The sequence below is a fragment of the Podarcis erhardii genome, assembly GCF_964252035.2.
Source record: "Podarcis erhardii genome assembly, chromosome: 2".
In the NCBI taxonomy this organism is placed as follows: Eukaryota; Metazoa; Chordata; class Lepidosauria; order Squamata; family Lacertidae; genus Podarcis; species Podarcis erhardii.
The window spans coordinates 85,012,796-85,030,536 of record NC_138498.1 but is presented as its reverse complement, the minus strand read 5'-3'; the positions used below and the strand labels follow the sequence as shown (position 1 = coordinate 85,030,536).

Here is a 17,741-nt window from a genome sequence, read left to right as displayed (position 1 = left end):
AAACAAATAGACTCAAACCCTGTTGGAGTGGTGGTTCTCATTTTGTTCATCCTCCCATATTTGAGGTAGGGACAGGGAGGAGAATTGCAAGCATTATATGGTTGTCCTAGACAGGGCAGAGGTGACCCTGCTCAAATTGCAGAGAATGCTAGGGTACTCTCTCCATTCACACTGGGAGTTTGCCGCACCAGAAGCAGTGCAATGGTCTAAGTTCATGTGCTCCTATTTGTATGGCTGGGTGCCTGTTGCATTGGGACAAGCCAGATATCCACTTTACCTGCATCGTTGAGCTGGTTCTGGGAGTGAAGTGGAGCAGGCAAGGGAGAACAGGGGGCAACCAGGTTTTGAAGTCATATTATCAAATTAAAAACACACACACAAATATTTATCCATTGACTACGTTTATTTGATTCTATGAAAATACAAATCCCTTTCAATGTTCACAATGGTTTTTATTTTAAACATTTCACTTAAAAACAGGGCTGCTCACTCGTCTCAGACAGTGACCCCCAAACTAACACTTTGCTCACCAGCTCAAATCTGATGGCTCCCGGCACTGACATCATACCAAAGCAGATGCCCTGGCCCAAGGCAATTCCTTAATTTATTTGGTTCACATTAGGTTTAGAGGTTATCCAAATATTTCCAGTTTTAATTCAAGCTACTTCTACACTGAAGGTTGCAAAGCTCTTGTTTACCCACTCTGCAAAGAGCTTTGGCAGCGTGCATGTTTATTAAGATATTACAGACCCGTATTAGTATGTGAGCCTGTCGGAAAGATCTAAATAGGAAAAAAGCAGGCAAATCCATTTTGCAGAAGACCTGGAGGAATTAGATAAAGAAAAGGGAGCTCTCCCGATTTGTGCATATTAAGGAGCAGAGCTATCAGATACCAGGCTTAAGCAGCCTTCAGGACATAAAAAGGTAAAGCTAGGCAGAACCAATTGCTATTAAGCTCAAGGCAAGAAACACCCCCAGGCTGAAGGGAGAAGAACGTGCACTGCCATCTACAGATACATGGTCCTTGTGTGTGCAGTGCCAGAGGCAACAAGGCCAGTACATCGCAGGAGACAAGCAGCAACTCTCAAAAAGGACACACCTTCGCAGTGAGTCCAGGCAGAAGATCTGTCGAAGGAACCCCTGCTGCCTGGACCATCGTTATCTCTCTGCTGGCGCCATGGGCGAGAAATTCAAGCGCAAACACCACGGCATAGAACAGGAAGAGAAGCAGGTGCTTACTTGTATTAGACCCCAGATAAGCCGGTCTCTAACCCAGAAATCAAGCAGCGGGGTTTAAAAAGGACTGAAAGGCTCACTGGACACAGGACTAAGAGAGTAGCAAGCAGCAGCTCCCTTGGCTAGGATTGCAGCACTTGAGCACTAGACACAGCAGACGAGATGTTACAAAAGCTGGCCGCGAACACTGGCCTACTCCACTGGGTAGCGGCAGGACAAGAAATGCCGGTGGAAATGGATGCTGACAGCAGAGACCTCTTGCTTTGGGATCCTAGGTGCAGCTCAAAGACCCTCAAGGTCACAGGCCTCTACCCTCTCTCCTGTGCAAAGGTCACTAGGGAGGTATATTCTCCTAGACTTGTCAAAGCACTCCATCTGTGAAGACAAGTCTTTTGCCTCCAGCTGTTTTGCCCCACCCCTTAGAAATGGGCAGACAACCATCAACTTTAGCTAACTGCCCACTGACTTGCATAAATGCTGAACATTTCTTCTGTAGGGTCTTATGGCACTCCACTTAAACCTTAGGGCTCACCTGAAGGGATAATAAGGTATGAGTGGTACTGGAAAAAGGGATGGAAAGGATACAACCACAAGAGGCATTCTTATCCCAAACTGTCCTTTCCCCGCACGAGTTAGCTGTCTCCAGGAGATATTTCTGGAAACTCCTTATAGATCTCTTGGATTATCATTTTGTCCATCTGGCACTGCTGATTCTCCTCCTCTTCCACCATGATGCGCTGCAAGGTCCTCTGCAAGTCAGTGTAACGGTGCTTGTGCTGCAGGTATGGCGTCGAGCGGATGATAGAATGCATCAGAGACAAGTATTCCATCCGCAGCTGCGGGAACAGAAGACATCGAAAAGGGCTTTAGCAGCAACATAAACACAAGCGGAAACACAGACATTGGAAAACAACCTGTTCGTCAAGCGCAAGACTGCAGCATAAGCAATTGCAAATAGAATAGGCTCATAGGTGAAAGATTCTTCTGCGATCTTTGTTTTCGCCATTGGTCCATAGGGGCCCTCACTTTCAGAGGAGTTCTGGAAATCTATTTAGCCAACCAATCGAAATAGCTAATTGGCTTTCAAATACTAGTCAAGTGGACTCGGACTCAGGTGGCTCAATAAACAACATCCCAGTGCTAGATTTGCCTCTTCCATTTCAAGCAGCTTCAGGGATGAGAACAATTACTCAACTAACCCTGGCCAGAAAGAATGCAGACTCTAGAATATACAGCCTCATTGCTTTACACAGGGGAGAAAGGAGATGGTAGATAATGCTTTAGAGAAACATTCCTCTAGGTTTCAGGCTCACTGTGTGAAGCCAAAAAGTGAGACAGCTAAAATCCCCAACCCTGACCGGCCAAAGGCCCAATAAACTGAAAAGCCCCCCTCTGAAAAGAACCTGTCAGCCATGCATATTTATTGGTCTTGTAGTCTAGCCTATTGGAAAAAGTTTGAGATGGGTGACAGCTTTAAGAACAGATGTTCTTTGCAACTATGAAATATAAAAATATATGTTATGCATGCATAATTCAGGCTTTTAGTGAATCACTAGAAAAAGTAGTTCAGCAATGGAAAGACTAGAACAAAACACAACCTTTGTGCCCATTTGAGCTTTTGGAGCACAAATGCTATCAGGATGATATTAAAGCGATTTCAGAATAAAACTGCCAAAATATTGGTGCCCCAAACCCATTAGAACTTCATTGCAAAACAGGAGCACATTGAATTGGTCTTGGGAGGCAAATGCAGACTCTAGACCATTAGTCATCAACAGGTGGTTCAGGACCTAATACAGCCGTACCTTGGACCCCAAATGCCTTGCAAGTTGAACGTTTTGGCTCCTGAATGCCACAAATCTGGAAGTGAGTGTTCTGGATTGCGAACGTTCTTTGAAACCTGAACGTCTGACAGAGCTTCTGTGGCTTCCAATTGGCTGCAGGAGCTTCCTGCAGCCAACCAGAAGTCACGCTTTGGTTTCCAAACATTTTGGAAGTTGAACGGACTTCTGGAATCGATTCCGTTCAACTTCCAAGGTACAACTGTATTGGGTTGTGGCCTGATCTATGGTGAGTCACAACAGCAGTGCTTCCACCACACAAATATATGGCTGAAAACTTAAGCAGTCCCCAAATGCATGTTTGGGTTGAAGATGGGCCCTGGGTCTGAAAAGGTTGAAGACTGCAGTTCTAGAACATTGGCATAATGTGCTTCTAGCATTCCATCACTACCAGGAGATGCACCTTCATTATACAGCAAGTGTAGCCTCAGAGCCTGTACACAAACCCCACCGACAAAAGGTAGAAGCTGTAGCACTGGCTGTCCCTTTTGGCTTCTTAAGAGCTTTACTTTTTCTTAAAATTAAAAAAAGCGTCTTTCTAACCCTGCTGGATGCGAATATATGCTTTTAAGTGTGTGGCAAATGCCTGCAAGCTGGAAGAGCTGCCTATCCATTCAGACACACACCAGGAAGCTTCTACCTCTTCACTCATGTTCAGTTCTGCCTCTCTTTTTTCAAACTTCCAAAGAGGAGGCTTTCTATTTCTTTCTGTAAGTACCTTTTCTCCAGGAGAGAGATCTGCAATCTGCCTCACAATTATGTCGATCATCACCATCATGTCTGTGTGGTAGAAGATGTTTGCCGTGTCCTTGCTGGCAAAGATGTCCTGTAGAAATTTCAGCACAGAGTGGGGCGGCTGCGGCTGGTGCTTGAAGATGCGCACGGGGTCGTCTGATCACAAGTTAGAGAGAAAGAAGCTTGCTGTGACATGCATAGACACGAGCTTCCTTTAGCCGAAGGAAGCAATTTATACACAATGTGCGTGGACGGAGAGGCTTAGCTAGTTTCTGAGCAGCAAAGAAACCAGTCTCTTGAAGAGCAGAGAGATTTCCCTCCCCATTGCAGAACTGCCCTAGGAGGAGAGAGAAAGCTTTCCACAAGTGCCTTACCCTCGCCTTGTATTCTCTATCAGCGCCTCTCTCTATAGAAAATTGGCATAAACTGTATTGTGACACATGGGTCATACAACTGTAACATTTCGCTTACCCCCTAAGACACCCACTTCTTCCCTGGACCACTTCACGGCCGCTCTGTACATGAAAAAGTGTAAGTGCAGGACATATACTCCTGCACAAGGGACAAAGACGGTAGCTGCAGGGAGGCGCTCAAGGAGAATCTTGCTTAAGTCTTGGCATTTGAGAAATAAACTCAAAGTGAGATGTCAAGAGTAGGCTTTCTAGCAACAACTAAGGATCTGAAAGGAGGCCAAGGCAAGGAGATTCAAAAGCTAAAAACAGCCTGCAGTGTGCTAAGAACATCATTTTCAGTCTGGAAAAGGGCTTAAACCAGGAATAAAGTAGAAGCATGAAACACAGGAAGTCATTTAAGAGCAAATCAACAAAGTAAAGGGAGCCTGAACACACACACTAGCAAGCAGGACCCCCATGCTCCTACATACATTAGTCCACACAATCCTTTGTTAGGAAGGCATAGGTAGAATACTTAAGGAATTAGAGAGTGTAGGGGAAAAGCTCTCCTGCTTTAATGAAGTGCTTTACAATAGGCTCTACAGCAGACTCAACACAATGGTCAGCGCTGGCAAAGTATTCTATAGGTGGGCTACTTGAAAAGCTGGTGGGTTGGGAGAGAAAGAAAACACAACAGGATCCCCTAAGAAGCTAGACTCTGGAGGTTTTTGGTTCACAGAGTGTGCCAACAGGGAAGAAAATCCAGATGTTGAGACATACACAACCACTCACACACCCTGGTTTCAAAATATCCCTGGAGGTTGGGCACAAAGAGAATCAGTATAGATCCAAAGCTGATGACAAGACCAGTTTGTCGAACCATAAATCCTTTTGAAGGAGGGAAGGGAAAAGCAGAGGCAAAATGCAGAACAAAGGCGGGAGTCCCTTGGGTTTATTACAGTGACTACCAGGGCTAGAAAGCATGCTTTTAAGTAGTGGGGAGGGTTATTAGGATTTCACATCAGCTACCAGATCCTTTATTCAATACCATCTTCCCTGGTTATACATATCTCAAAACCCCTGAGAAACAGCTGCACAGAGCTTTGCACTAAATATTTATTATACTTTTATTCTGCTTCGCAACCAAGACACTCCAAAGTGATTGCAAACAGCTATTAAAAATTCAGTTTCCAAAAATACAGTTCTAAGGACACCACGGTTAAGATGCTGGGGGAGCTGCACTCCATACGGCGCTTTGTCTAGTTCTACACACCTAGAATACAGCTCTTTGGCCAGATAAGGTCACTGCATGCCATTCTGCCACTAACTGAGCAATTACCTGCATTCCAGTAGGTCAGTCTCCTTATACCACAGAGGCAGAACCGACTCCCCTGGCCTAGAAACTTTAAAAGGCAGAAAACTTCACGGGAGCTTAGAAACTGTTTCCCAATTATTCCTCCTCTGCAATGTCAGCAGGTGCCACTCTTCAGATCTACTTGGCCATTAGTGCTGCCGTTATCTCAAAACAGTAATAGAAACCTGCAGACAAACTCACCCGCACGATTCAAGAGAAGAAGAAGCTTTTCTGTGAAGGTTTTGACATTGGGGTGCTTGCTCACGGTAACCATGATCACATTATGCTCAGGCACTAGGAAATAAAACAGGCTTTATTAGAAGTGACCAGCTGCCTATAACTGGCTTAGTTGCAATACCTATCAGTGATGGAAAAAAAGAGATGGGGGGGGGAAGACACATCTCCACTGCCCACCCCCAACTTCTGGAGTGTCGCGATGCAAAGTCTCTCTCTATAAGTGGAAGGTCTCTGTGCCAATCAGAATGCCGCTTATTCAGGAGCCTACAATGTGTGGGAATCTTTTATTAGTAGAGGAGGCTCCCTGCTTCATAGTCATCCTCCACAATGGGGATAGCAACATGGGTAATGGTTTGTCTCTGCTTGTGTTTAAGGCTTGCAACCAAGCAGAATGACTGAGCAGGGCTAGTGTTGTTTACCCCACAGTGATCACTCGACTCGGATGAACATCCCACTTCCATCAGGTCTCACAAACACGAACACATCAATATCATAATGCTGTTGCCTAAGATGGGACTGCACCGGGAATGCCATGTAAAGCCACTGCAGAGCTGAAGCAAGATCACAATAAAAAGGGTTGCCAAAATTATCAAAGGAATGGAGGCAAGGGACTTTATAGTTTAGAGAAAAGGCAAGTAAGAGGAGACATGACAGAGGTGTATACAATTATGCTTGGTGTGGAGAAAGTAGATAGGGATGTCAAGCTGATTAATATTCTATGGCCTTTTAAATGTGTTTGGGGGGTGGCTTATGGTTTTGTTTTTGTTCTAACTACAGTGGTACCTCGGTTTACGAACTTAATCCATTCCAAAAGTCCGTTCTTAAACCAAAACTGTTCTTAAACTGAGATACACTTTCCCTAATGAGGCCTCCTACTGCCGGTGGCCTTCCACCGTTTGGATTCCGTTCTTAGACTGAGGTAAAGTTCTCAAACCAAGACACTACTTCCGGTTTTGCAGTGTTTGTAAACCAGATTGTTCTTAGAATCATAGAATCATAGAGTTGGAAGAGACCACAAGGGCCATCGAGTCCAACCCCCTGCCAAGCAGGAAACCGGACTGGACCGTTAACGGTTCTTAAACCGGACCGTTCTTAAACTGATGTACCACTGTATTTATTTGCACTTTGATCCTGTATTTTTATCTTGTGAACTGCCCTGAGATCTTTGGATGAAGGGTAGTATATTTAATAAATGAACAAATGAAATGAAATGAAGTAACAAAGACATGGTGAAAGCAAATCCGAATGACTGTTCACTGTCATATAACTTCCTCGCGAACCAATCAGGACCAATGTTCAGTAAACAACTGACACTGTATAACCTCTGTATAAACTTTCTGTAAGCGTGTCAAGATGAATGCACAATAAATATGTCATCTGGAGAAACCCTGGCTGTAAGAAGCCTTGTTATGATGCAACCAGTGCTGTAATGTAGTTGTCCGTTAAAAATGCCATTTTCATTTTATACATGTGTCCCCTCCGCAATCTTTGGGCTGTCACCTGTATCCTCCATTTATTAGTTTTCTTTATTAGTTTATACACCTGAAAAAAAATCAATACCACTACTTTCTTTTTTTAAAATATAGCTTTTTGTTATTTTCATACATGAAACTACTGAATTTGCTACTAGCCATTATCAAGCATTAAAGCCATGGAAGCCTGTATTCAAAATCTGGTCGAAGATTCTAGAACAAATATTTAACTTATACAATACACACTTCTTCATTTCTACCGTGTGCGTTTGCATCTAGTCACTGTGTCAGGCACTGTTTCAAAACAGGGGCTCACAGCTTGCTCCTGAAATAGGCATCAGGGTTTGTGCTGCAAAATTCAGCTGCAGAAATATGTCTTGCTAGGTAATGTGAAGCTCCCTGCTCTCCAGTCAGCAAACTACACCTGCTCAACCAAGAAGCCAAGATTATTCAGACAACCATATAGAAAATTGAGCTTACTTACGCTACACCACCACAGGGGATGGGAAGACGCCAAAAAGAGGCTCAGACAATGCCATGCAGTGGAGGCCCACCGCTATTTCGGCACATTCCATAATTGATGCCATTCTATCACACAGCATGGGCATGGAAGTGCAGGAGGAAGCGACAGGAGTAAGTAGTCAACAGCTCCCTTCCTCCCTGTGAAAAAGCTAGTATTTCACAGTCTGGTTTAAGTTTAATTTTGAATGTTTCATACTCACATCCTGAACAACTTGTAATGAAGGCAGCAAATGAATGCAAATGATTAATTTTTTTAAAAAAACCAACAACATTGAGTTGCCATAGCCTCTGTCCAATCAGAGCTACCATTGGTCTGTCTGAGTCACCTGACTTTGCACCAGCTACCTCCCACCCCTTGTTTCATGGACAACAATCTCATTACTATTCATGTGTAGGGAGGGATATTTTTAAGGATTTCTTTCTATTTTATTTTATGTTTTTGTGCTTTATTCCTTAAATAAAGAATCTTATTCCTTAAGATTGTGCTGCCACTTTTACATGATTTTTTTCTTCTTCATTATTTATGCTTTTTCAACTGCATGTTGCTTTGGAAGGCCTAGGATGGAAGAGATACATGGTTATAATAAGAATTTGGGCTTATTTGTTTTTGTTTCAGAACCATACAATATGGCTATATATGAAGTGGGGAGGGAAACCCATAAGGATGGAAGAAGGCAACTGATTCTGTCTTGCCATCCCTTGCAATTTGCAAATGACCTCAACTTGCCATGGTGACATCTTTGCCTCCATTACTGCTCCCTCCATGTGCACTTACTGAATGCTGTGTCTAATACTAGTTGGCACTCTTAGGGCAAATCAGAGCAAGACAACAGAAAGGTAGAGATGTGTCAGGGAAGAAAACGGTAGAACCTCTACGTGTTGGGAAATATCTGTAACATTTCAGAAAGCGTCATGCCGAAGACAACACACACACACACACACACACACACACACACACACAGAGAGAGAGAACAGGTTTCAGAGAAGCAGAATTTGTGGCCTTTTCTGCATTACACACTCTGGTGGCTTGAAAGACATAGACTTTTTTCCACATAAAAAGAAATGCAGTCCAAAAAGAGGCTGAGCATTAGTTTCTAAGTTTTTGACTAAGTTCCAGTTTCCCACTGTACCCCAGGTGGGCACAAAATAATTCATATAAATGCTCAGCCCGTCAGGTGAAACACTGTAATTACTCAAACTAGCCAGCACTGAAAGAATAAAACTGTAATGAATAAAAGGGAAGAAAAAAATAGACTTAAATCCATTTCTATTAGGTGATTAATAATGCAACAGATTTATTTATTTACACACACACAAACTTTACTATAACCCATATCTTAATGATGTTATCCCTTAAATACTACGTGGCAAATTACTGGATGTGTTTATAGCTGCTTAATCCATTCCACTTCATGAAGCCAAGGTGGAAAGGCATCCCATGCAAAAGCAGAAAGCAATTAAGGCAAGGCCATGAGAACTTGGCAGCGTAATAATTTGCCAAGATATTCAGGATTAACATGATGCAGCCTGATACCACGGTGTGTTTTGACCTGCTTATGACTGCCCACTCAAAAAATTACATTAAAAAGTGCCTGCAATCACCAACAGCAAGGCTAAGCTAAGCTGCTTCCCAAAAGGCTCAGCCTGGCAGGAACAAGGGGAGATCAAGTATTCCTGGAGAAAGTGCTGCCCAGCAGAATACCATTATAAGGAATAACCTACAATGCGTCTACGGCTAATGAAATTCACAAGGCACAGCAAGGGATAAGCAGAACACCTGCCAATCACCGAAAGGAGGAAGATGCCCAGTTAACTGCATTGCTAAGGACCCAGTACTTGTTACAACGAAGTCTCAGACTGGAATTTCCTCCCAGCAACCCAGCTTTGAGTCTCCACATTTCATGGAGCACAACTATGAAAGTGCAGTTCTCACATGCACACTTTACCTATTGGGGAAAGCAGGGAGGAGGAGGATGAAACTGTTTTTGATCGTCCACAGGTTAATATTGACAGGTTAATATTAAACAATGAGCATACAGCCAGCAGGGGGAAACACGTATAGGTGTTTATATCCTACCAATAGAAGCCTCCAAGTCAAGACAGTCGAATAGGCGTGCTCATTTTTAAAAGGGGGCCATAGATGTAGTGGGCAAAAAGGAAACCGAGTGGAAAGAGAAATGGGGGGAAGGGCATACTGTGGACATCAAAGAGGGCACAGTGCCAAACAAACCAGGACTCTCCAATGGAACAACTTCATCCACAGAATAATTTTAGGGGGCAGTGCCGGCCTCAAACTAATTCCACACTGAAGACATACCATCAGGGAAGCATCCTACATAGAAAGCATGGTCATAATGCATGACTTCAATGTGCCTCACACAGACTGGGCAAGTGTGTGTTCTGACTCGGACAAAGAGGCAAAATTTATAGACACCTCAAATGACAGTGCCCTAGAAGAGCTGGCCATTGAACTGGCTAGAAAGGAGGTGACTGTGGATTTAATCCTGACTTGTGCCAAGATATGTGCATGTTGCTGAGCCAACTGGAAATACTAATCACAGCGCAAAAGGAGAGCTCTGATAGGTCAGTGTAAAGTTCCAAGGGGAAAACTGCCAACCATGTTTACCAAGTTGGCAGAAAAGTGTTCCCTCTCGAGGAAGAGGTGCAGAAATGAGAGCTTGCTGGCTAGTCCGGAAGCAGTTTAAATCTCCCTTAATAATACCTGAGCTCATATTTTCAGAAATGTAAATCTGCTCCCCTTCCACCTGTAGAGCATGGCCAAGTGTCTTATTTAAATCTGTATCTTACCCATTCCAAAACCTAGAGAGAGGCTTCTTACAACTTAAACAAAGTACAGTGAAAGATCTTCCACAGCTCACTGCAAACCTTGGCATCGTCTCAGCTGGGAAAACTTTTATTACTCACCTGGAATGTGAAGGTTGAAAGCCAGAAGAACATTAATGAACAGGTCAGGCAGCTGGTCTGTGGTGTCTGATGGCAACCCATCTTCAATCACATCCAACAGAAACTGGACAAACTGGGAATTGAGGTGCTCTGTGCAAAATAAAGTATGTTTAGAAATGTTTTTGTTCTGTTGTCGCTTTTAAAAGACTCCACAGGGAATGTGATTTCTGGTATGCGGAGCAAAACTATAAGTCCAGCCACTACATTTCACAAAGCTGAGTAGCAAATGAGAAACTGGGGTTATTCATTTTTGGGTTGTATTTAAGTCCTATTCAGAGTAGATCCACTGAAATAAATGAAACTATGTTAGTCATGTCCATGTGATAAAGACAGGAAGTCTGTATCTGATGTGCATTAAATGGATCATATTGTATTGTATTCGTATTAAGTAGGTGCACAGCAGTCACCAAGGCCAAACAGTTCCATTAACTGAGGACCCAAACTAGATGATAAAAGAGGGGTAATCCAACTATGAATCCCTGTTATGCCCTCGCCCCACCCACCTGCTGGTTAAACACAGCTCTTGGGGAGAGGGACTAGGATTGGTAGCTATGGTGCTGGGAGACGGAGATTTTCACCCCTTTCCTCTTGCATATTTTCTCTTGAAAAGTTGCTCCTCCCAAGCTGCTGTTTGCCCTGAAAGGGTGGTTTACTGAGAGCCAGGATGGTGTAGTGGTTAGAGTGCCTGGCTAGGATCTGGGAGACCAGTGTTCAAATTTCCACTCAGCCATGAAACTCACTGGGTGACCTTGGGCCAGTCTCTCCTGCTCTCATCATAACCTAGTGCACAGGGTTGTTGTGAGGATAAAATGAGGAGGAGAACTATGTATGCTACTTTGAGCTCCTTGGAGGAAAGGTGGGGTATAAATGAAATAGACAGACACAGACTGTGGAAGGACAGAGTTGAAGGCTTAGGGCCATTTATCAGCTAATAAGAAAGATATGGCTGCCCTCCAACAAATGTCCTGACTGATCTCGGGGAAGCTGAATTCAACACACAGTTCTGAAGGGAAGACCAAGCAAGTTTTCACTCATCTGGGCTCCATCCAGTTCTCATATTCCCTGTAAGCGTTTTGGTGAGCCGTTTCCCAGACTGTGGAGAGCAATCTTGGATCAAGCTGTCTCTCTTTAATTATAGGTTAAAAAAACTGCAGAAAAACTGCTCAGTGGCAGCTTGCCATCCACCCCCTGTGGTGGAGCTTTTTCTCACCATAGTGATGATATGGCAGCGGTTCTCCCATACAGAATATCATAGCCAGCACCAAAGCAGAGTAGCACATCTTCTGATGGTCTGGAAAAGAAAGCCATGACTTCAGTTACACCTGCGCCAGGGCACATGCTCATGCGATCTAAACATGGCAGGCATCTAGAACAGCCATTGAAGGAAGGCAGCTGGCTTGCTTGAAGCTCTGCTCTCTTTCTTCCCTAAGGCAAAATTTCTGCCACATTGAAAAAAGTCAAGATGGGAAAAATAGATTATACAATGAATGCAGCAGATCAGAAGATATGCGTTACATTTCCGGCATGGTGTCAGCTCTTAAACTGATACCGTATTGGCCTGAATAAAAGCCGCAACCGCATATAAGCTGCATCTTTAAAATTCAAGGGGGGAAAAGAAAAAAAAAGACAATACCCAAATACAAGCAGCTCCCTTAAAATTCCGCAGGCACTCACACCCGTTCCATTTTACTGTATGTGTTTCAGCAATGATATCATAACAGCCAATTTTTGTAAGGTCACAAATTTAAGCTACATTTTAACTTTACACGGTTGAATTTTTTTTTTGGGGGGGGGAGTGTGGCTTATATTTGGGCCAATATGGTACATTTCTCTCGATATTTGATACCGTCAACAAAGTCTTGAGTCTTGAAGTGGAGTATGCAAGAGCTACTTGCAGAACTGTTAAGTTTAAATATAGGGAATTTGCCCACTGCCAGATGTTGCTATATAATTCTCACCATCCCCGACCCTGACCATGCTGGCTAAAGCTGATGGGACTTGGAGTTGAACAAGATCTGGAGGTCCACAGGTTCCTCATCTCTGGTCCAAAGACCAGCATGTCACTGCAAAAGGCAAGGGCCAAGCTCCATGTCTGCTGGATTTTTCTTTTTTCTACAATCCTTGTTCTATGTTAATTCTAACTGAACTTTCAGATATCCATTCTGTCTAGTTAAGGCAACAGAGTATGATTTCTGCAGGGCAAGGATGGGAAATCTGTGGCCCTTCAGATGTTGTTGGACTCCAAGTCCCACCAGCCCCAATGGTAAAGGACAATGTGAGTTGTAGCTCATCAACACCTGAGAGTCCTAGATTAGCCACCCCTGCTGTTGAGCAAAATAGTAGTGACTTACTCCTTACTGCAAAGGGTGCCTCTATCCATTGGCTCTAATAGCACAAACATAATCGGCAGTAGAGGAAAGAGTCTATTCAGTCCCTGCTTTCATATTTCCTAATTCTAATCACCTCTTGCCCAATACATTTCAGATTGGTGAAATTGACTAGACCAAACCAGAAGTAAATTTTACACAAACGAAGTTCATTGTGGAGGATAAACTTGCTTTTCAAAGGAAAACCAGGTTGGTTAAGGCATTAGAGCACACATTTAAAGAAAAATGGATTTAATAAAAATTCCTGGTCTTAACTCATTACTGATGCACATTGGGACAGGACCTCTTCTCCTATTTCTCTGACTGCTAATTGTATTATTGTAGTATTAAATTCTGATCTGATTGCTTTTTAATAAAACAGGGGGTACGGCACATTATCAAATGCTGTGCTGGAGAAGAACAGACTTCTGCTTGCCCAGAGGAATTTCACCGCTCTTCTCCCCACCCCACTTCCCAGAGCCTTCCACGGACCTCAGAGTCTTCTCCAAAAGGTAGGGGGAGCCTCTGGATAGTGGGGGAGGGGCTGCAAGGGGGAAGGGGAAAAGGGGAAAGGGGAGGTTCTGGGCATGATTGGAAATTTGCTCACACATTAAATTCTGCCCTTTGTATATGGATTTGTTTGTTTGCTTTTCTGTTAATTGTGTTGAGCTCCTACGTGAAAGAAAAGCAGGACAATTTAAAAAATATAATAAAACTGGGTTAAACAGCTCCCCCTACCACAAATAGTATTTCAAGATCTCACATATATTGTAATTTGGTTTGGTGTTGTTGTTTTTTACAGCCATTCCTGTAGAACACATTTATTTCTCATAAATCAGCAATAGTTTGGCTACAAGTCACCTGAGATTCAGACTATTCCAGGTGTGCGTTTTCGCTTCCTTTCCAGTGCACATTTGTACCTCATGCATCAACCTGTCCTGCAGCCTGCTAGTATAGCACAATTTTCACTGGCATGAGCGCTCCACAGAATCACAGCCACTGCCTTTCCTGAATCTTAATTAGTTGGCATGTTCCAGTAGGGGTTTAAATAAGAAACGCCCAATGATAGGGCATATGGCCACAATGAAATATGCACTGCACTGTTTACAAGAGATCATTAAAGCATGGAGAGGTTTACACAGCCTAGTTATTATGTGCAGCGATGAATAACCCAGCAAAAGTTGGCTCATTTCTGTATAGGCCAATACTTGAGTTATGTACTCTATGTGACAATTAGCAGGAAAGTACTTGGACTTCGAAAGTGTGGATTTGTCCATTTCTCTCTCAACATGTTTTGTTTCCCGGGTGGGTCCCAACTTTCATCTGGTACAACCATCCCCCTCCGCTGGATGTGACCACCAGTCAGGCAGATGAACATAAGAATTTGTGGCAGGGTTGGACAGAGGTTTCCCCGAAGCTCCAGAACAGGTTAAGGAGCGCCAATGTTTCATATGTACCTCACTCTGTTATTTTACCAGCAAATGTGCCCTGTAGGGGAAACTCTCGTGTCCAGACACCATCAGCTTTGTTTATGGGTGCAGCTGCCTGGGAGAAGGCCTCTGGCTGCCTGGGAAAGGAGTCAAGGAGCAGAAGCCCCAGTTAGCCAAGAGAAAGGATAAAGAAACTGGGGGAAACGATATATGATCTGACAATATGTCAACAACTCAAAAGCACCCTAAAACTAAAACAAGGAAAGAGCAGAACAATGAAACATGTTCTGCTGTATAGGGTCTCTGCTATTCAAATATCACGCCCACCAGTGCATGGGGATTCTAAGCAGGGAACTATTTGGGGCTGATGGGCCTTCTAAAGATATCTAGCCATCACTGCAGCAGGTTTTGCACTGGGCAGCAGTGGCAAGTGGCAACGTACAAGCTGCCACTGGCCCCTGCTACCATTTTCTCTGGTATTGTACCCGGTAGCAGTTACTCGCAGAGGAATGAAAAGAGCTAAGGCAATTAAAGATTTGTAAGAAATATATCAGGAATGCTAGAAGCCGAATGCAATATGTAAGCTAATTCAATTATTCAGTGCATGCTAAATTCATTGATACAAAACCTTAAGATTGTTCTGAGCACCTAGTTCATTTCTCTTAAGCCATGGCAAAATCGTGCGTCCTTAGCAAATGTGACCAGTCACTTTTCTATCCTGGGCATATTAAAGGAGGAGGGGAAAGGGTTACCAGTAGCTCTACGAAGACTGAAAAACCACGATTCAACCCAATTCACTTTGAAGATACAGTACTGCAATTCACCAGGGGGGACCTCTGATGACTGACACTACACACAAAGCTGAAGCCAGTTTATGAAGGGCAGAGGAAATGAAAAACGCATTACCCAGAGTTTTGAGTCAGCTTGAATGTTTTCTGAACTTAACCACTAAGCCAATCCTCTGGACCACAAATGCAACAAAGGAAGATTAGGACTTTGGAAGGGCTCGAAAAGTGAAGCTCATAAAAAAGGAGAGAGCAAAAGAAAAATGTAGAACTGACAGCAGTGTTGTGTCTCTATGTAGCAATGGCAAGGGACAGTTGATTACAGGAGTGGATTATAAACAGAATTGTTCTAGTTAATACTGCCTTGCTGCGTCTTATAATAAGCTTCCCCCCCAAAATACCATGTGGAAAAGATTTGCAGACTAGAAGCACCACAGGAAAGTGGCTGTCCAGGGGCAAGAAGCATCTAGCAGAAAAAGTTGGACAGCAGCCAAGGTGCTTGCATCAGCACAAGGGGAAAGCATTATTTCATCAAAAGCATCCAGAATCCATGCAGAGAGCTTTAGCCTCCAGTATTCCTCTTTAAGCACCAGGCAGGATCCAATGGAACCTGCTTGACAACAATCCCCAGCCGCCTGAGAGTTGGCATGGATTGCTCTGCTCTTTGCCATCCGCAAAAGGGATTAGATGCTCTGCAGTCTATCAGAAGACAGATCAGCCTCGATTCCCAAGTTCCAAGCAACAAAGTAAGCCTCTATCACTCCAGCACTCAAGGTCATTTTTCATGAGAGAATCTGTTTACAGTTTTGTGACAGCAACAGCAAAAAAAAAAGAAAAAGAAATCATCTAAGCACTGTTGCACAAAATGGCCCCTGGAAAGAAAGAAATGGCTGACATGGACCGGTGGCAAAGTATTCACTGCCCCTTGCCACTTTTTCATTGTCTCGGTGATCAGTCCTGTTTCATTGTGAAGTGTTATTTCAAATGAACTAGTAACTGACATGAAGGGAAAACGCTGGATAGTTTTGGCTGTCAAAATCACATACCTGTCAAGGTCTGCCATTGCTAACACATGAGCAATAGTGTGCGCACAAGATGAATGCTCCTCAGATGTGCTGTGTGGGGATAGAAAATGCTCAAGCTGAAAATAAACGTGACAGGAGGGCATGGGGCAGAATACCTTTCCAGAAGCAGATGCTTCAGTCAAACAAAAGCATGTGTAATATTTATAATCTAGCCTTATGGTCTCTTCCCTTAGCAGCTTATTTGTATCGTATTTGAAGCGCGCAGAATTGAAAAACAAAACTGTTAGGGCGCAATTGCACAAAAGCTAGTTAATAGTAACCAGGAAGCAACTACTGGCCACAAAGCCAGAGGCTGACTCTAGAAGACTGGAAGGTACTATCTGTAGGGAGATCACAAAGGAACAGCCCAGGGCAGCTACCAGGAGAACATGGTCTGCACATTTGGTGACAGCTAAATTGGCTGGCCAGGTTGTGCAGGTGCTACCACACAGCTCTGGCAAGATAGACTTGTAGGAGGAAGGAAGAAACAGGAGACAAAAAAGACCTTCTTTTTCAGCGCCCCCCAGCAAAGACAAGTTAGAGGTCTAAAAGGGCACCTGGACTCTGAATTATCCAAGCAGTAGATGAAAAAAGGAATCCATTTGTGAGAAATACGGAGTATAGAATAAAAACATCTGCCTGTAGACGAACTTATAAATTAGTGATGTATGGAGCAGAAAGTTTATTTTTAGATGCCAGCAAGCTAGGACTAATCTTGAAATCCAGGCAAGCTTCCCGCTAGAGTGAACAATGAGAACTACAGCTTCAAGTACTGCCATCTTAACCAGCAGAAATAAACACCCTTACAGAGACTTTTGCATGCCAAGATAAAAAATGCTAACAACTTCAGACACTGTGGACAATCAATAAACTGCTGTGATAAAGAGAAAGCTCAGACATCTATAAGCATAACAAGTATAAAGTGAAGGCACAGATCATATTTGCATTGCAGCAACACAGGGAATGAATGAATGTATCACAGAGCATAGTCGGGTCGTTGCGTGAGAAGCCATTTGCCATCTCCCAGATCACCATCCCACCCACTCAAGAACACACATCGCCCGCCTGCTCCCCCTGCTAGTTCTGCTCTGTAGTTTTCCCATTTTGTTTGTGTTAAGTGTGATTGTCGGATTGTTTATACCTTCAGGGCAGAACAATCTTGGCTATCTGTATGCAGTTAACAGCAGCATGGCATTCCCTCTCAGCCCCTTGCAGCTCAGCAAGGCTTAGAGTTGCATCCGATCAAGCGTAGGGCATTCATGTTCTCTAGCCTACCTTGTGCTTCTGCTGGCTTTAATTAATCCCCCCTCTCTTGTTTGCTGCTTGCACTGAGGAAAGGCCGC

The 17,741-nt window shown here is 43.6% G+C and overlaps 1 protein-coding gene across 2 annotated transcripts in view; it reads right to left on the bottom strand.

Annotated features, from left to right (window-relative positions):
* Positions 1 to 384: 384 nt before the first annotated feature.
* The window catches only part of NCKIPSD (NCK interacting protein with SH3 domain), a 96,285-nt gene continuing 78,928 nt past the window's right edge, over positions 385 to 17,741 (bottom strand). For both annotated transcript variants that reach the window (XM_081851001.1, XM_081851002.1), the window contains 5 exons: positions 11,964 to 12,044; positions 10,715 to 10,843; positions 5,760 to 5,852; positions 3,796 to 3,968; positions 385 to 2,072 (listed from right to left, as the gene is read on the bottom strand). In XM_081851001.1, the coding sequence (XP_081707127.1) occupies positions 1,869 to 2,072; positions 3,796 to 3,968; positions 5,760 to 5,852; positions 10,715 to 10,843; positions 11,964 to 12,044 (680 nt within the window). In that variant the 3' untranslated portion in view covers positions 385 to 1,868. The remainder of the gene's footprint in view (positions 2,073 to 3,795; positions 3,969 to 5,759; positions 5,853 to 10,714; positions 10,844 to 11,963; positions 12,045 to 17,741) is intronic.